Source organism: Opisthorchis viverrini (genome assembly GCF_000715545.1).
Source record: "Opisthorchis viverrini unplaced genomic scaffold opera_v5_148, whole genome shotgun sequence".
Lineage (NCBI taxonomy): Eukaryota > Metazoa > Platyhelminthes > Trematoda > Opisthorchiida > Opisthorchiidae > Opisthorchis > Opisthorchis viverrini.
In genome coordinates this window covers 693042-713836 of record NW_008751805.1, presented here as the reverse complement: position 1 = coordinate 713836, position 20795 = coordinate 693042, and the positions used below count along the sequence as shown (strand labels likewise).

Sequence of the window (20795 nt, the reverse complement as noted above, 5' to 3'; positions counted from 1 at the left end):
CATATGACACTTCTGAGGGGATAGTTGATTCCACCCATTCAGCGAATTCGGCTTATCCATAAAAGAGAATAGAGTATACGCTGAGCAAAAATCCGAGAGAGGATGAACAGAAAATATGGGCAGACACGTACCTACGCACTTAGCACATGAGTTATTTTAACAGCTAGGACCACTTCTTCGTTACAAACAAATCTGTGCAGTTCTCGAGAGATCCAAACACTTTCTTAATCTTCTGCGGATATTCTCACTCAGTGAGACAAGTGTTGAGGATATCCGCTAAGCATCGTTCGTTATCTTGGGAATGCTTGGAACTGCTTTTTGAGGCTTCCCACTTTGGTTGGTGAAGTTCGGGTTATTGGGCTTAAAAGGCTATGTTTTCCTTTATCAACCTTTCAATGATTCTTTGGTGTACTGCCTGGACTACCACTGACACAGAGGACGACCAGTTTTGAAGACAATTTTAGTTCCAATAATTGAACATCGTTGCTTCAGTGCCAACTGACTGTACCAGCCTTCCGCAGACTCTCAGAAAAGAACACGGTTCACAGCAAATTTTTTACTTTCTTGCTAATGCATCTTACAAGTGTTTGTAGAGGAATTCGCTGACATGAATCAAACGGATGGTGTGCCCCTACATGAAAGGAACTCAGTTTGTCTAACCATCGGCGAAGTGCTAAGGGCATGGTTTGAAAATGTTTATAGCCCCGGACTTGAACTACATTGGCGACGGACAGGTTTGTCTATGGCTTAACTGCTCAACCAATCTAGCCGTCCGCGCCGCTCAATGACCAAATATTTATTCGGAAACTTTCCACTTGCTTGCCTGAACCAAGTGTCGGGAATCATAAAAGTCGGCCCTTTTCCTGATAAAACCGAAGGGCATAACAAATAAATTTGTGGACAAATTTTGCTCTCCTTTCGGCGGCTAAAACCGGTGGAAAAATTTCGCCTGACCTCGCCCACAGAAGTGTAAACTGTATGCACGCGACTTCGTGTTTCGGTAGCGCGGTGGAAAGACATAGTTTACCCCGAGTATTGGCTTTCACTAGTTCATAAAGACTTACTAATGTGTGTTTTAATGGCATTCTAGCACGCGTCTGTGCAGATGCAAAGTATGTGGAAGACAGGAGTTGAAGCTCGGAGTGCACGGGCACAGTAATAATCCACTACTCATAAGGTTGCTGAAAATTCTTCGACAACCCACGACTGGTTTTGCCCTTCTTGGGGTTCATCAGGTAGGCGCAGTCCCCGAGTTTTGACCAACCTTATGCTCTACTTGAAGCCAAATTGCAAAAAATTGCTTAGAAACATCATAAGCGAGAGATTCAGCAATATAATTGGGACAACTTGCTCGTGGGTTCATCTGGAACAACTCAAAGTTCTTTATTCGGTTCAACATCACTGTCTGAAGTTCTGCATCCCACAATTAAAGGTTGATTCGAGAATGTCGCAGCTCTCGAAACCAAATTGCACGAAATTAGCAAAATACACTCATTTGCAAGCAAATTTGATCTTATTTCGCACTGCTTCATCAGGAGAAATCATTTCTTTCCAAAATGTGATTATAATTCTGGCGGCATACCTAGGTGTCTTAATGTGCATTACCTGAAAGACTAAGCAGTTACAGGTTGTATAATTCTCCAGCTGTTCTCTGCCTCGTAGTGCTTTCGTTGGTGTCACCGGTTCCGCCTGACTGACCTTTTTGTGCCCTCAACTTACGATTTCCACGGAAGAATCATCTAGAAAGGCGAAAATAAGCCTCGCAGAATATTTGCCAAACGTTACAACGTTTGGCTCACTCTATCCTCTTTTTGAAGGATTTCGGGAACCCCAACCGTACAAAATCTTTTAACCTTAATGGGACACGACAAATTCGTCTAAAATCTCTGCGCTCATGGGCTGTTTCGGTCAAATAGCTGTCGATCATATGAAGTCGAATTGAAAGCGTCAAATTTATATTTGTCAGACTATTGTTGGGGCTCACTGATTAGGACGATGAACATTTTTACTGTTCACATGTGGGAAGGTTGCTCTGGTGCAGTTGGCACCCGGCTAGCACAAGATCACATTCTACCCAATGCAGATTTCATTTCATCAGTTGCGAGTGGGATTCCACTAAGAGGTTTTTCTTGGGATGAAACATCACACATATGAAAGATGAATAAGCCTTAAAAGCTACAGCGTTTGCGCATTTTGCGTTCTAAAAAATGGAAGTAGCTTATGGCAGGCGACTTACTTTGTGTTAGGGCTAAACTACACGATTCATGTAAGCAAACCATAAGGGGGCAAACGTGTTACGTTTGCCATCGCTGCGTATGCCCCCTCATTCTCTCAGAGTGCATCGCAGGCGAAAGTAAGTACTGCTTCTACTGATAGATACGCGAGTTCCTTCAGCAGGTGTCATGCTCCGACAGTGGTGGTAGATGAAGACTCAAGCGCCAGGCTAGGTTGACTACCGAAGAATGGCCACAGCCTAAGTTTTAGAGCTGGCTTTGGCGGTATCTGATCGGACATACAAGACTTTGTTTGGATCGTAACTTAGTGGTGGCCAGATCCACAGCTTCGACGTCATTATGTAACTCGTGTCCCGAAGCCTTCAGACAAAACCTACTCCAAGCTCGTCAAATTGTACCCAGCAATAAGCGATTTGATTGCTTTCAGGACTATAAATTGAAACGAGGCAGTCAGTATTCTCGGATGATTTAAAAACGAGCCGCTACATCTGGCGACCATCGCATTTCGTGCAAATCACGCCCCGAAGGTATGCAAAACTACAGTTTCAATCAGACTTTTCAGGAATTTTCTTTGAGTCTACAACCGCGAGACCTTCAGAAACAACAATGGAAGTCTCGGATGCGCGTCAGACAAGCGGAGCATTTTAATAAAAGTTGTTGGGCAAACTTATCACTGTCCTCGGCAGATGCGGCGTTTCTCAAAATTTACTGGAAACCCCAAGGGATCAGTTGCGATAGCGGTCTTCCCCGTAGCTCGTCTTCATTTGCAGTTAATGCGAAAAAAAGAGATCTAGCAAGATTGTGACGGGATGCTCGTATATGATGTCGTTCAACCGGATATGCAGTGCTAAAGCTTCTCAGACCATATTTGTGACTGGAAAACTAATAAACACACAGTAAGATTGATCATTTTGGCGAAATACACTCATTTTCAAATCAGTTTGGTTTTTCCAGGAGACTCACCTGGGACCCGACTGAATCCCTCGTTTATGATGAGTGGTGTGTTGCGTCTGTACACTGATCATTTTGGTCAACTTATCTTATAATAGCCATCCCTGGTAAAGATAGATGCTACACCTAGATTTGCTACAGAGCGGAAATTGAAAAAATCCGTGGCCAAAGCAAAAAATTCCATATCTGAATTTGTATAACGGAGCTGAGAGCTTTTTTCGCCCCTTTAAAGGACAATTTCAAGACTGGAAACAAACAAACGACTTTTCCAGGACTACAGAAAATCACGGCAAAACAGTGCGCCTTTAAACCTCCACCACTACTTCTTGGCTTCTGTTTTCTACATTTTTATGTTTATCAAAAAGGTGTCGACAGATTAAACTACTTTTAGATGTGGTCTAGGCAATGTGGCACCGGATAAAGAACAGTGTGTTTGTGGATGTCTCATTGGAAAGGCGGTAAATGCTTTTGTACGGCTAATATTACGACGATTTGGTGCCGAAGGCATCCAGTACCTACACAGTAAGATATGACACTAGATATGCTATTATAAATCACAAAAACAAGCCAAGAATATCGGATAATCGAGTCAACAGAATCGACTACATTCATGTTCCTGATTGGTGGCCAATGATTAGCTACAAGATTTCAGTTTGTACTTGAAACCAACGTATTCCAAGCCACCACAACAGAATTCACCGCAGAGCTGGTCTCCGTTTAGTTTCTTGTAAGTATTGGCCCGGTTCTGATTTTTTCCACAATTTAGGATAAACTGATTTTAAGCCGAAGCTGACTTAAGTTAGTAGTCACTTGGACAAAGACAATACTTTCCGCACTAAAACTCTAACGGAAAGCTATCTCGAAAGGACATTGAAGACATATCCAATGTACACCATGGTTTATCCCATTTGTGACAGATATTCGTGTATCTTCTATGTTAGAAGACTCTCGGATAACGAAAAGTTTCATTCGTGACATATGATAACGTAGGTCTTTGGCTTTTTCCCAGGAAGCAGCCAGGTGCGAACGGGTCTTCATCAGATCAATAAATTCGATGTGCCCACAGTTCAAACTATGATCGACACTTGCACCGAATGAATATTACACCTTCACATAGGATGAGGTCAAAGAAATTCAGCCTGTTTCTAATCACCATTATCTTGCTATTGCTCCGCTCTTTGAGTACCTACCTCCTGCTGACCTTGAGAAGGCAACATCTGGATGCCAAAAAGCGAATTAGAAGCAAGGGCGATGGGTACAGATACTGAAACTGGAGAATGGTTCTACCTAGAGTAGTTTGATCAGTTTAGGGATGCAAGGTCATTCACAACTGAAGTAGTTTGTACCAAAACAGTGTCTCCACTGACTGATCAGAGCTACATCCTCTATTCAACTGGATGGATAAATTTTGTTAACCTTAATAAGTTGTCCAATTAACGTGTTTGTAGCTCGGGCCTTGCCATCACCTGATCACTGATAGTTAATATCAGTTTGATTAAGGCTTTTCAGGCAAAAAAGGATGGCACAAAAGTTTTTTTCTTGACGTTCGGAAGGCATGACCCAGCCTGAGTTCACTGTAATTGTCAACATTTGACAAGTGACCGTTATACGAATTTGCGGTGTTCAGCCGAACGCTTGGTGGAATTGAGCTGATGGAGGTAGCCATGGTGAGAATTCGAGAATTTTCATCTACCTGCCTTGAATATCACCGGTGAACCGATCGTACAAAAGCAACAAAACTTTGTCACTGATAGGCAGCCTAACATTTTCTAGGCGTCGAATTTGACGAACAGGCAAAACAAGAGTGCTGAAACACGTGACGGCCTTTTCTATGCTGTGGGTGACCTCACACGAGCACTGTAACAGGAGCCTATAGCAGTTTCAAAGTAGACAAACGCGTCTGGAATCGCGAGCAGGTGGCCTTTCACGGCATTTCAAGTGTAGTCTCCTGGCAAGATCTATTTTGAAGACTCACAATGCACCCAGCATAGTTTGCTGTTCTTTCAAAAAGACGGTTGAAGGTGGAGATATTTGTACACGGGTTATGATAGCCATAAGATAGCTCGGAAGGTAAATGCATTAATAGCAGTTTTTACTATGGTCGATAGTAGTTCACAGAGGTGAGTTACACCATGTACAAAATTAATGCAATGCGAAAGGTGGAGCAAGACAAAAAGGGAACTTGTCGTTTGTGAGAGTTCCTTGGTAAAAGTTCGAACGATGGGAACGTGTTTTCTCCACAGTATAGCTGCTACACGTGTTTCGTAATCGTCCTTGAAACGAAGAGTTTTGCTGACTCCCTGCTCACTGCACGCGCGCGAGTATATGCGGTGACTGTGTTGTCTTCCTGTATATAGGAAGTTCGACGGGTGCATAACACCTAGGACCGTTCCGACACGAACAAGACAGGAACTGACTTGTTGTCGGTCCGGGTTCCAAGCGGAAGAGGGTTTTGTCACGTGATTCGGAACAAAGGAGTCGCGTGATCTGGTGAGCACAGATGTACTAGACAAATTAGGCGAAGTTGGTTGAAAGAACAAGGAAGTGACTGCTACAGCCAGCATCCCATCTGGAAGATGATGCATGCACTTAAGTGTCCGAACGGTTGTAAGATAATACTGGTTAATGGGCGTCGTAAGGTTCCACTTAGGTTGCTCAGCTGTAACGCACTTTCACTGCCTAACTATCATGCCACCGGAAGGAAGGGCCGGGATGCTGTCAGGTTGCCCAAGCCTAGACAGGGGAAGTCCAGAGGCAAAAGTCTGGTCAGAAAATTCGCGCTCTACCCACTGAGCCATCTCGCCCAAACTTACGTTGATAGAAGTTGCAACAATAAAGCACTGTCATATTATTGAGTAACCAACAGAAATCTCGTCAAGAACTCCTGGGCGAGGTCACGGAAGTCTTGTCGTATTTTGAAGAATATTAGAAACAGGATATCTCGAAGCTGTGAATAGCTCACCATCTGCGATAAGTAAACTGCTGGCAACAGCTGTGTTAGAAATTTTGGAGTGAAAAAAATCGATTAAAATCGTGAAGGTTGGACAATTATATTCAGATAACTATTGTATTTCTATCGTATTCATTAATGCGACTCGATCTATGGAACCCTTGCTTGAATCTGCAAGGAAGCTCCTGGACAACAAGAGTTGGCGGTAAGGGTTGAAATCTGTGCCCTATGAAGATGGGAGATGAAAGGGTGTTCCGACCAGACGGTTGTCTTGATACGAGACAGTCTGAAGAGAAACTGGCAATGCGAACGACAATGTTATCGATCAGCTGACATTCCTAGCTGTGTCTGCAGCCAGGTGCAGTTAGGTCAAGGAAGCCCCAGCCTGGGATACGAACGACATAACCGTAACTCTCCGTTTTTATTTTCATACTCTCCTGTCAAGTCATATGTTGTTCATCTCGCGCTCTGCTCCATTCTAAAGGAAGTGGGAGAACAACACTAGTCTAGGTATATGGTGTTCTGGCGTGCGTGGCACACGACCAAATCACCACTGCTGGTCGTACTGGGTATCTCCTACCACTGGATTACCTGCTGCACAACCAAATACGGGTTACCTAATTACCTCGCTACGAATCTATCGACACCATCCGACACCAGTGACAATTCTGAGGCAGTGGTGACCTGAAGCCGCCTCACATCATCTGTACGCAGAAGCTGCACGTTCTACGGAATGACTACACTGTCTGTGTCTCAACTGGATCCGGCTGAACCTTGCGTTTTGATGGCCTTCTTCTCATTAAAACCAAATTAGCGTGTGAGTAAGAGTATTTGGCAAATTCCGCCTCTTTTAGATTAAAGTAGAACACAAGGTTGAAAGAACCTCTGAAACTGCGCCAATATGATGAGCACCAAGAAGGATTTAAACGGTCATGGGCTGTCAGAATTTTCAGTAGCCTTTTGAGTAGTTTATCAGACATGTCATAGTAAAAGTTTCAAGTCCAAATATGAAGAATATTATCGGATTTTTAGGACGCTAATACAAGTGGCAACAAGTTTCGGATTTAGCGACAAAGAAGATGTAAAGTAAAATTCCAGTTTTTTCGTAGAGGTGCGGAAACTTTGTTGAAACTACCTAGTTACAAGAGATTTCTTCCCAAATCGTTGAAAGCTTTAACATGAGAGTTAATTTTTGCGTCCCTTCTCAGGGAAAGACTCCCTCGTCAAAGAAAGAGAAGGAAAAGAAAGTCCCCTAAGCTGATTTCATGAGGGAGGTGGTGTAAATTTAAAGGATATATGGAGATAAACCAAAATGTTAAACACATGGTTCCACGAAGCAAGATGATTAACCATTAGGAAATAGGTACATTCTGGAACGAAAAGGCGGTGTCATTCGGCAAGTGCAGTCTCAGAATACTTCTCACTATCCAGACTGGTGATGGTGGTTGTGAACTCACTTCGTTATCTACTATAATGCCACATATATTGATATTCCCTCGGGTTCTTGGACAACAGATACTCTGGTGTTCCCGATTTTGTGAATATTAACTCAGGAAGAAGCGCCACGTTGTGTCAGTGCGTGCGACATTTGTCTTGAAGGTAGCCGAAGTTTTTAATGCACTACTCATAAGGTTGCTGAAAATTGGTCGACAGCCCACGACCGGTTTCTGCATTCTTGGGGATCATCAGGTGAGCACAGTTTCCGTCAAGCTTCTGTCCTACTTGAAACCAAATTGCACGAAATTAGCGAAATACACTCATTTGCAAACTAAGTTGGTTTTTAGAGTGACTCACCTGGAACCCAGCTGAATCTCTCGTTTGTGATGTTTCCAGGCAAATTAATGTGCTGCACGGGGCCGTCTCATGTTTCAGTCGCTACGATATTCGAGATATCGCGATACAAACGAGAGATTCAGCTGGGTTCCAGGTGAGTCACTAGAAAAATCCACTTAGTTTGCAAGTGAGTGTAGCGGAAATTCTTAGCGTTTCTAACATTATCTGATTGTGCTACGACCTTTTATGGATGGGGTTTGGTTTAGTTTTTCGGTACCAAGGAAATTTCTTTCAACAAATGATAACTCCTACAGAAGACTCTGAGGCTTGACAAAATGGTAAAGCAACAGACGAATACCAATTATTTCTCCATTTCTCAAAGTTTTCCGCTTTGAAAATGTTTTTGTTTTGAATTCTCATCTAACGTAGCTGGCCAGTCACTATGTTTCAGTTCCAAATACTTAGGCTCGTAGTGACTATTTTATCACACCCCAGCGTCTTCGGCTGAAGACATCCTATTAAACGGGACTCTTCGTTATCTAGTGGCTGGGAGAGACGTAGAGAATACCCCATATATCTAGTCTCTTTCACAAGAGATCCCCGTTCATGAGCCTTCTTGTGTGGAGCACGTGATACTTACAAAACCGCGAAAATAATAGTTCAGTGCAAAAGAACATGTGGGAACCTATCTGTCGATCGTCTGCAAGTGGCGGCTTGTGTTTTACACTTTCACGTTAAATTTCCACCACTGTCTCTCATTGAAAACCATGTGCTTCGTAAACTGTCCCTAGTTGTTTCCCTTTTTGGGGTTTCTACAGTTGTCCACTAGCGAAGAGAGTATCTTTCAATCTCGTTACATAATCAACCACTACAATGCCCCAGTCGCCAATCACAAAGTGACGAAAGCCCTGTGCGCCAAACAGAAGTGAACTGTGTCATCTCATCTAGCGCACAGGTACTCATGCCACAAAAAGACTGGCACTAACGTGCATCATGCAGGTGAATGACATTAGACAAATGAACACTTTTTGGTTGAAATTTATGCTGATCAATACGTCTTCGGAGACGATCACCTGAAAGTCATGAATTTAGTACAACTGTGTCAGCCGTCAGAATTAAAAGAACGGCAAATTTCCACAAGCAGAACGGGGGGAGGGATATAATAGAAATTCATTGCAATATATCGCCCCAAAGCTCGTTCTCATTTTGTCAGGCGATTTGCTTTCGGTGCAGGATTTTACTATCTCATATTACCGTTAAAATAATCACCCAGAGATTTGACAGAGATTCCTCACAAAAATTCCGCCATTCAGTCTGGTATTGCATCAACGGTAGGATAGCTCAGGTCAACCGCAGTTAGACCTCATGAAGGATCGGGTGAGTGTTAATCGACTGATCGATTAAGTGAAAAAATCCATACATTTTTGTCCGAAACTTGAAACACCATTTTACCCGCATGTTGCGTTCTGATTATTTTGGCAGAATGACGTGAACACGGCGACAGCAGCCCCTGGGCCGTCGTAATAGTTCGATTACTTAAAATCGATAAAATCAATGGAAAACACTTGGTTGTCTCTCATCAAACATGTCTGGATGATTGATTAGTTCTGTTTAACATTCGAAACTAATCTAAACCGCCCGGTAGACTGTATGTTGAAGGTTAGCATGAGCAGTTTGTTGTTGAACTGAAGCTGTTTGTTATGGAACCAGAACAAATTCCTGTGCTGAATGCCTTTAAACGTTTAAATCATACAACATAGAAAAGATAAGCATACGGATACTGTCAAGGCCATAGTGGATGGGTACAGTGTTTTGGAACGGGAAAGAGCTCTAATGTTTTTCGTAGACGTTCACCGCTTTCACGTCATCGACCGTCACAGTCTGAAAACAATAAAAAAAGGGATTCATAGAAGCAATAATTTCAACCTGACTATAAGATGATACAAAAATATCAGATTTTGTTAGCCTGAATGTCTTCTTTCCAAGTAAACTATGGTTTGAACACAAATCACTAAGTGTTGGTTTTGAAAACCGACTTTACTGTAAGGGATTTAGGCGTCTTTAAGCTTTTTTCCTACCAAAGTTCTCTATGCTACTGGGAACTGCCTCAGTGGCCATAGTCTGAATTCTGTGGGCACTAGAAAAATCTCATTTTTTTCTTAGGAACAGACTTACAGGTTATCATAGGTTTTCACCTAACTGATTCATACGAAGTAATTCTCAATCAACCTGCTCCTTGGAAACGTATTGTTTTTCATTATTTCTAAAATGAGATTTCGTCCTTTAAGTGACGCCAGTACATGATGAAAAGCGGAGAACCACCTTATATCAGTTTCATCTCTCTTAGGGACCACCAGCAGTGTGCATTTAACGAAACTCTACGGAGTTGTGAACCCGCGAACTTCTGGTTAGTGGTTTGAACACCTCACCGTTCAGTGACGAGCGGCTGGTCAACAGCTTGAATAACTCGCACTTGGTTTCATTGATGCCCCATTCTACTTTACTCATCTATACTTGTTTGCGGTTGGTCGGGAGACAGATGTTTACGAAAGTACAGTTCCAGAGACACACAACAGCAGACTCAGGTGATCCGAGCTTTGCGTGTCCTTGAAGCAACACTTAGTGATCAAGGCAAACAGACTCACCGCTGTCAAGGTGTTGCCTGATACTTCTCGTACAGTGGTGGTAACGGAATTCGGATGTTTCTGGACTTGCGTAATTTTGCTCTCCGATTGTTTCGTAAATGTAGACTGGAAAACAGAAAAAAATATGATTAGATATGTCTCACAGGATTAACAAGTATTGATCAGGAACTTGGCTACTATCAGTGCACTAAATAAAAGAAATGAACGTAACCGAAATTTTAAGTTTACTTAGGTAAGCTGGGAACTTTGGACACAAAATGCAGATAGATTATTGGAAAGCAAGACGCGGTTACTTTTATTGTGATTCTGGCGATTTCAGGTGGCTAAAAGGATTCCAGAACTAAAACTTGCTGAAAAAAATTAGGAAACATAGTGGGGAATGTGAACAAGTTTTCATCGACTTTATTAGTGTATCCAGTGAATTTTGGTCCCTCTGCCAGAAATTTGTGGTAGAAAAACAGGTGGCAGCTCGCGTTCCGCTAGACATTTAGCTGGACGATTGTACGACTTGGAGAAAATGCAACCAACCCCTCGTTACGCTCAGCGCGACCCAAGTTTACGAGTGTTTCCAGTCTTGGGGTGATCATGTATGCGGTGCTCTTTATGACGTGAATTTCCCCTGAGGCGGAATATGCTTCATGGCGGATATGATTTACTCAAATCGGGAGAGAAAGACAGAGTAGGTAGCAAGTGAAAAGCAGTCCCTCCTTAAACTTTGCTCGACTTCAAAGTTGCTTATTTTTACTCACGTCAAGTCCAACCTAGCACCAAGACCAAAAGTTCCATGGAATCAAAGACTTCATAAGTTTCGTCGCAAGAAAAAAAAGCGCAGTTTAAAAGTCTAACAAAATCTAACGACATTCGACTGTTAACCACTGGAATTTCCTTGGGAACTAGTGACGCCCCACTGAACTGGACAAGAGCGACTGCTCTCCTTTACAAGACCTATTAAGAAAAAATAGTGAGATGCCTTCAATTTCTCCTTGCTTCTGAACCTGCAGCTGAGTTTTGAGGTTGATTCCACTGCTCCCCCGGAGACAAGCGTGTTACAGGCCACACCCCAATTTCATGATCAACCGGAAGGCGCGGATGTCGACCGTACATTAACATAAACGGGGACCTGCCTGTGGTTGACTGCGTGGAAGCACGATGAGCTAACAACACGGCAAGTTCATTTCCCAGTCACCTCCTTTGGCCGCAAGCCACTCCTTAATCGTTCGGTCATTACGTTCGGTCAGGCCATTTGTTTGCGGGTGGTATGGTGCCGTCCTTAGCCGTCTGATACCCAGCTTCTGCAAGCAATTACGAAACTCTTCGCTCCCGAAGCAAGAACCCTGATCTGTTAGGATCATTTTTGGCAACCCATGATTGGCCACGATGTGATACATTACCACTCCGCTGATCGTCGCCGCCCGCTGGTTCGGCACGGCTGCCGCCTCAATCCATCGCGACATGTGTTCTGTCATCATCACGATGTATTGGTTCCCACTGGTTGTCACCAGATTTACTTTGAGAACACTATTGAATCCTATTGAGTCTTAGCAAAATTCCGCTGCAACATGGAGGTTGAACGCCAAGCACGTTTGAAATCCATACTTGTTTTGAGTACTCTGGACGTACGAAATTGCCAAAATTGGCGGTACATTTGGCTAAAATTTTCTGTTTAATTAGCACTTTCTCATTCTTGTGCGTCATTAGGCCACAGTATCATGGCCTGAAATTCTAAGATCACAAAAACTGGAATTGTTGTCCTCAGTCCGCCGCAAACATCCTACCTTACGAAAGATGGATAGAGAGCCAAACACTACGGTCATAGTAATGATCCATAAATTCTAGTCAGTTCAATGTTGGTACCTAGGCCGGAGCGAGTTTACGAGAAATCAGTAACATCATGGGATTAAGCGCGATAGATGAAAACTTCCAGATAGGTGAAGTATCACTTAATCACAGAAGGATGGTTTCGTCATAAGGAGGAAGCCTCTGTCAATAGCACATTTTGCGCAAGATCGTTTTGGCTACAATCTTGATGTTGGTTGAGTGCACAGTCTGTTATACACATATTTCCAATAGTAACCGTGGAGGGATGAATGCCAATACATGGCGATCGAGTTCCTACACATATAATATCATTTCGCACATCCGTCAGCACTGTGACTGTAATAAACAAAGAACAAAAACGACCGACCCAACTGGATCCTACAGTGTTGACGGCCTTTGTCGGACGAGAATGGTTTCAAAAAGTTGTGAGACTTGGTAGTAGCAGAAGTTGGGAGAGTGATTTTTCAACACTGCGATTTTTCTTACCGGAGATCGCAATGTTTAACTCGTCATCAGGGGTCACGAAAAAGAACGTAATCGCACGCCTAGTGCAGTGGGTTAGTGGAGCGTGCCAAATGACTTTCGAGAGGGTGAGATAAAATATTTCACTTCGTTTGATGTGAAACTTTCAAATGTTCATCACTTGTTTATTTCCATGACTGATTCATGGCAACTCCGTATATGGCCACCACTTCAAACCATCCTGGTCAGCTTGATTTTACATCTAGCTGTTTAGGAAAAAGTACCCTGGAACAAGATAGTCCTTGCAAAGCAAGCAATGACAATTACTGAGAACTTGATTATCCTTGGAAGATGGTGCTTTGCTTCATCCTATGCTTCAGTCATTATTACAGCCATGACATTTGTCAATAAATCGGAGTATTCAAGACTAAGATAATGACCTAATCAAGTTAAGGGCAGTCAGCAGGGGTCCCATGACATGGAAGCTGTCAACTTACGACAGCATGCAGTGAAAATGATAGCCAACTGATAAACTTGATCCATCCTCCCTAGGCCTTTCTATCGCGATGTCATCCCCTCTTTGAGGACAAAACCAGAGAGTTTGGGGACCATGAACTGTCCCCCGTTTACTCCTTGAGATCTTGTGTCTTTAAGGGGGGGAAATATAATGGAATAAGTTTGTGAATTGAAATTCATCTGCTCCAGTCGGTGGGAATTGTTCTCGAAGTTGGTAAAAATTATAGGCTTTTGTTGTACTGTGTGCTTCTCTCGAACAGGCAAGAGTAGCTTTCAGATCATTAGATAACTTCAGCATATACATTTGGCCGATAAATTTGAACTCTTGGAACTTCGCCCATTAGAAACTACAGTCACACTGGCAGTTATGTATTTCTCGGGTAAACTTTACGAAAACCAGGCAACCTTGGTCAAATTTAATCCGGATCTTATGGAAAAGCTTGAGCCCCTGCTTGACACTCAGAATGTTAAAACGCGTTCGTGGAATTCTGCTTTTACAGCCTCAGTTTATGTTCACGATAAATACCATACATTTGACATCGTCATAAGGCGTAAGTATGCTACTTGTAAACAGACTTACCAGTATGTTCGACAGCATCATGCATCTAAGTTTAATCAGACATGCCATGCTTGGTAAACAAGTGAGATATAGATACCATCTCAAAGCGTATCTGTGGACCTTTCCGTCCACGTGGGGTTTGCTGCTTTGACCAGGCAGCGAAGTAGTTATATGGAAACCTGCCTCGTTGACAAAGCGGTTGTGCAAATAACTAGCAGTTCAGTACGATAAAGTAAATGGTGCAAAGACGATCTGCGAGGTGGGTCCTAAACCAGAAGCAGAGCGTCCAACTCAGCCATAGAAAGACCTGAGTTTCTTGCAAATGACACCGAATGGTCCTTCCGATCCGGTTGATACAGGGAAGTTTTGAAGCCAGTCAATTAACTTCAGTGACCCGAGACCACAGTTACATCACAACCAACCCGCCATCTACTCCAACTTCTGAAATGCTCTTTTATCTACCCGAACTTTTATGATTATTTGTGTATATGTTGGATAAGATAAAAGATAATCGCCCACCTGTAACACCCTTTCATCGCTTAGCTGCCATGCCACCCAAAGGAGCATGAGGGCTTGGATACTATCAGGTTGCCCAAGCCTAGACAGGAGAAGTCGAGAGGCTGAGGTCGGATTCGAACCACGGACCTTCCGGTCAGTAAATTCGCCATCTCGCTCCTATATGTTGGATGCAAAGAACAACATAATGAGAAATACTTGTTGATCTCAGCAGGTCTTCTTGGATGTGCAAACATGTCCGGAGACTAGGAGTCTGGTTTGCGTGACAGACGAGGTACGGAACCAGCTTCAATTTGATTATATAAAACGACGAAAGAAAACGTGGACCTTTTACAACAAGTCGAATGCAAACAAAGCCGACTCACCATTACTGTTCGGTCATCAGCTGTCCTCTCCTCAAACTCTTTGCCAAACTCGAAAGTGATTGTGGTTGTCTTAAGTGCTGAGCATGTCCTAATGGTCATTTTGTTACCGTCTATGGTGTAGGTGACTTCCGGTTTGCTGCTTGTAATCAGCTTTCTCTTCACAACATTAACACCTGATCATTTGAAGCGGTTAGTTGGGTAGAAAACAACTATTGTACCGAGCTTCTGAAGGATTGCATCGAAATTCCGAGAATCCTTCAATTTCCAGGTCCCCAAAAACTGTGTCATGTCTAACCAGAGGTCCGGTGTGGTAAGTGAAGGTGAGGTGACGATATCGTGTCAAGTAGGTTTTATACGGATGTACAGTCAAGGTCGTACATGGTGGCCTATCCAAAGTGCAGCTTCAAGATCTGTTGCTGTGGGCAGGTATTGCGATACATGCACACACCTGCAATCTCACACAAACAGTTCATTGGGCTCCGATCGACCGATAGTAAAAAAACACTTATTCTTGTCTCTCTGTCAAACTTTCATAAACTTCCGCACGATGTTCAAACAACCAGCAGGCGATGGCGATAGACTGTGGAAAGGGGCGATAGATTTATGGTCTGTGCACGAAGTTAGGCTGAATGAGTTTATTCTTTGATACACCAACTTTGCAGTGGGTTAAAGCTGTGGACACGTTTTCTCAGCAACTGGGACCGGAACCAGGTCACACAAACAGCAGGATCAGGAAGTGGCTAAGATGTCAAGCTTTTATGTTCAAGTATATGATGAAGCAAGTGAATTCCGTTTTTTTGGGCTTACACAGCACTCGTGTTACTGGCGAAAACGATACCGGAGGCCTTCTTAACTCACTTCAGTTGCATCTCTGAAAAAACCTGGCTAAAATAAGGTGAAAATGAGGTTTCGTAAGGTTTTATAATCTATTTAGTAGTTTGTATTGTACTAGGAAATACATTTTTTATACACAGAGATGATCGATCGCTTTCCGTTTTTTTTCGGAACCTCACCGAATGGACCCCACCAGACAGACGTCGATAAATACAAAGTACAAGGGTTTTTCCCGTTGTACTGCACATATTCTAACTGCAAGGGAGACGGATGACTCGACGGAAACATTTTGAGGTTTGCTCTATAAAGTCCTGAACTTGAACGATGAAGAGCAGAATTAGACAAAAGCAAATGTAGCTCATTTATCAGTGGATGGACTAAACATGCGTAGAGTATAATAGGATAACTTATTCCAACTAGATTGAACCTTTGGCTCAGTATCGATCGACCTGGTATCGATTCACAGATTTACCGTTAGTTTTTTGAACGCACCTTTAATTGCGCATCGAGCCTTTGTCCGTTCTGTCTCTAGGACCGTACTAGCCGGGAACAAGTAGATATTTCATTGTTGAGGCATGACCTTCGTAAAAAGTGAATCTAGCCCAGTCTTTGAGTGATATTTTTCTATCTCTCATAGGTAGAAATCAGACGGGTTGATGTCCTTCGGATAATGTCAGCTGAGAGGATAATTTTGTGGAGGAACTGCTTTATCAGCTTGGTAGATAAGCGAAGACCCAAATGAGGATACTCTTCTTGCTCACCTGTTCTAAGCAGAGAGATGGCTCAGGTGGTCAGAACGCGAATTTCCTGACCGGAAGGTCCGTGGTTCGAACCCGACCTCAGCCTCCCGACTTCCCCTCTCTAGGCTTGGGCAACCTGGCAGTATCCCAGCCCCCGTGCAACCTTCGGGTAGCATGGCAGTTAGGCACAGGAAGAGTGTTACAGTTGTGAGATTTTTTTTTATTTTCTAAGGAGCACAAAGCTTTTGGCTGTAGTTTCCAACCGGCGGGCCAGCAGTAGCAAGCAGAATACCGTCACGTTTTACTGAACTGTTCGGTTACTCACAAATCCAGGTTTCCGCGAAGCTGTCCAAGTATGTATCTTATTTCCCTCACCTACCAGGATCCAGTTTCACACACTGCATAAGGGTGGTCTTCTTGACCAGAATAGTCCATGTTTAGCGTTTTCATCCGGGACGTGATGAACTGACAGAAAGATGGGTGTGGCGATATCCCAAAAGTGCCTGCACATGACCGCAGCGGGCTAATGAAGCGTTCAAACTGTGTGTATGGCACTGAAATGGTACAAGACACGCCACAACTCGTCATATATCCGTGCAAGCTGTGACATGGATGCTTAGTACGGATGATGGCATAAGCATATCCTTCGAATGCCACTTCAAAACGCCTTCTATACTCATTCGAGTTACTACGCTTCAGTCGGCTACAGAATGTGACTGAAAACTTGTTCTCCTGAGAACAGTGCTTGCTTTAATGCAGATAAAAGTAACGTCCCTCTCCTCGGAAACCATGCTCACCACCACTAATGTATCGATCGGTTGAAGAGATTCTTTTTAAACTGGATAAAATACTGGAGGCCAAGCTTATTGTGAACAGCTATGATAGGCATCTAAGTTAATGGTTCAACTCGGAGCTATATCAGAAAGCTTCTCAAAAGAGTAGTCTCTTCCAAAAATAAACTGAATAATAGGTTTCGGCTCAGTTATTTAAGGACATTGAAAGTGCAGGCGAATTTTTCTCATTGAAGGCGTCGCTTCCCTCTCACCTAATCCAGCAAATCATATAAATCGGGTCAAAATCTTTCAATAGGTCCACTGCTCAATCCAAACTTCAAACCAGAACCTTATGGTATCACCTTTTTTCCTGCAAAACACTCGGTGTCGTTCTAACTTGCACATGCATCTTTCACAAATGCGGGTACGTCCGAAAGTAACCCTTATGTTGTCTGATAAAGTCGACGTTCGAAAGAAAGTATCTCCAAAACCATTAAAAGGATCTACAGGGAATTTCACGATTCATGTAGATGAGAGACAAAATTTGCAAATTTACTTACGGACAATTCGGCATGCTGGCAGATCTGTTCACATATGTCGTGGTCTTATTTTCCAACGTTAAATAACGTGTTTGGTTTTTTCCTTGGGCTTCCCGATGTGACCTTGAATTTGGACCTGGTTGTACGTTACTTGTTTTCTGGAATCCACTTGATCTACTTAATAAAACTCGGCCTCACAATCTCCACCTAGAATGGGCGTGGATTGTACTGGAAGTAAGCTACAACCGTAGTAACCGTAGGCCGTGAAATGTCTGATAACTAGGGCACTTGATCCGCCTCGGTGAAAAAGGCTAATCAGCGGTAAACTAAGCGCGAACACGGCAGATGTTTTGTAAGGGCGTCGAGAAACCGATCTATGAAGTGGAACTTGCGAGCATTTTTCAATCGTCGCGCTTGTCTGTAACGTTTAGTTATTTTCCGGTCTAGTTTGGTTGCCCGTTGTGATTACTATAATACAGATTGGATGTGGCTAGGCAAAAATTGAAACTTGATGAGAAATTAGGGCGAACAAAGGTTAGGCTCCAAAACTATTGGATTATCAATTTATAACGCAGCAGACTGTCAGAAGAGAAAACAATTGGGGAATCAGTTTTCATTTCACATACAAGGAGTTTTATCCCTGACAAATCGGTATTTTTTCTCTTTCCACAGTCGCTCGGTGAACAAAGAGTGAGAAAGGGAAGAAACCACTGGTTCATGCAGTTGTCAGTATCTCCACAGTATTGTTATTCGCCTTTTCACTCGATGTTGCGTCGAATAAATGTCCGCTGTCTGCTCATACTCTCGTAGTGAGGTGTCACTAGAATGTGATACTACTGGTGATAATACGGCTTCTTGTGGCCAGACTTCAACTGTAGAGTTAAAGCTCCACTTCGGAATGTACAAACCCAAGGATTTGTTTTCACATATTCCTCTTCATTGTGTTATCCTTTTTTGCATGGACTTTTTGGTCCAAAATCTTCCATTTTTCGGCGAAAATGAATACATTTTGCGTAGATAAGCATCTAGAAGGTGAAACAGCGCTCACCCACGTTAGCTTCTCGTAGCTGGTGGAACATAGAAGAAATTAGATTGATGAAAAACTACTCATTATGTCTACCAGAGCAAAACCGGGGTCTTTTGTAAGTGAACTTTGAGCCATTACCCTGCGCTGCCCAAAAGAATGCAGTTTTCCCCCAACTAACCACCTGATCAGGGAATTATTTAATCAGAGAGATCGCTTTCGATCACATTTGAGATTTATCTGGGTAACGGTTCCCTATGAAGGTAGGAGAAACTTCCTTGATGGAACGCGCCACTCATAAGAATGCTGAGAATTCTTTGACATCCCAGGACAGCTTTCGTTCCTCTTGAGACTGGTCACGTAGGTCGCTCAGCTGTAACACCCTCCCGGTGTCTAGTTGCCATGATTGCTGAAGGAAGTACGAGGGCTGGGATACTATCAGGTTGTCCAAGCCTAGACAGGTCAGGTTCGAACCACGGACCATCCGGTCAGGAACTTCGCGCTCCAACCACTGAGCCATCTTGCCCGTAGGTGCATTCTCTGGGTTTCCACCAACCCCATGTTCTTCTCCAAACTGAATCATATTCATTTCGCGAATTACACCGTTTTGTAACCTAATTGGGTTTTAACCAGAGACTCAATCCCATTCCAGCTGAAACTGTTGTCTCAAGAAGAACAAATCGTCAGGCTTAGCACATGATTAGTAATGTCCCGCCAAGGCGATATACCCTGGCATCTCGAATATCATCACCCCAAAATGAAACATGCGACGGCCTTTGTGCAGTACGTTCAGCTGAGGAGTACCAGAAACGGGAGATTCATCTTGGAATCAGTCGAGTCACCCGTCAAAACCCTTTTAGTCTACATATGAATAAAAGAGCTCTGTCTAATTTCTAATAATTGTGAGTCTTTTATAGGAATCGTACCGGGCGCGTCAAATCCTAAGAATTTGATCAGTTAGATAGTAATTCTCGTGTATTGATGTAACCAGCTTTCATACAAAGTGGTAAGTAAAGGCTTCCGTGATACAGAAAAGCCAGAAATAGTAACCCAGTTTCAGCTAAATGGCTAACCCGGTCTCGAAAATCCCGTTGCAGGTTTTTTCAAAACATAGTCATTCTCTGCTTAGTTGTATCGGACTCTGGTCTAAAAAAAACTGATATCCTGAGGTTGACCTCTTGGTTCGCTAGTGCGATCCGTAGTTGCTAACCTCATCAATATTTGAAAAATGAGCGCCAGGGGAGCATGAATTTTCGTTGCAGACCACATATAGGATCATGTGCAATAAAGGGGAATTAAATATGGTGAGACAGACATGGTGACATGATAAACCAGTGCTTTATCCAGGGTAAGGGATAGCTAACACACTCAGCTATCTGGGTTATGTGTGAACTGTTGTCAGACAGCAGGCTAACATTGAGTCAGTTCAGTTAGGTAGATTGGACAAATTTCTGTGTTCACAGTTCGGGTATGAACGGCTGGATTGCAGCAGCTTTGGCAATAGGAAGGTTGCGTAAGTTGACCATTCTGGACCGGTTTTTGGTGCTTGTTACACGATCAGAATCGCTACATTATGGCTATCGATCAGATGGATCCGTTCACCGAGGTTACAAGGCAATTTGCAACTGCTCGGCGAACAGGCCGACTGCCACCTGATCAGCAGCCGATTAACCCTCTGAGGTACCGAAATTGCCATGCTGTGCTCCGACTAACGACGTGCCCCGTGTGAACTACGTGGGCCAAAGGCAAACTTGGTTTTCATCTTCAGGTTTGAGTCACTTTGGGAGGTATTTTGAAGTCTGCTTGGACGGTCCACTTAAGCGACGCCGAGTACGCACTTGGGTTATCATTTGTGATTACTTTTTTCATCTTAGCAGCTGAACAGAAAGCCTAGTGACACTTATCTTCTGGCACAGCATTTGACTGGATCAGTAGAACACTGTCTAGAGAGGCAAAGTCTCCCTTCGATTCAACATAATACCATTAGGCGTCGTGCTTCATAGTAGCCGCTGTGGTAAAAACGATAAATTCAGTGATCCAAGTCGTCTCGAGCAGCAGCCTCTGGTGTGTTGCTTGCGGCCCACACACGTGAACAG

The 20795-nt window shown here is 43.3% G+C and overlaps 1 protein-coding gene across 1 annotated transcript; it reads right to left on the bottom strand.

Annotated features, from left to right (window-relative positions):
• Positions 1–5857: 5857 nt before the first annotated feature.
• Positions 5858–15077, bottom strand: T265_06857 (hypothetical protein; the record flags this gene model as incomplete). Its single annotated transcript, XM_009172239.1, has 6 exons — positions 5858–6025; positions 7930–8010; positions 8895–8981; positions 10554–10658; positions 14790–14962; positions 15008–15077. The coding sequence occupies 6 exons, from the start codon at positions 15075–15077 to the stop codon at positions 5858–5860; spliced, it is 684 nt and encodes a 227-aa protein (XP_009170503.1).
• Positions 15078–20795: the final 5718 nt, after the last annotated feature.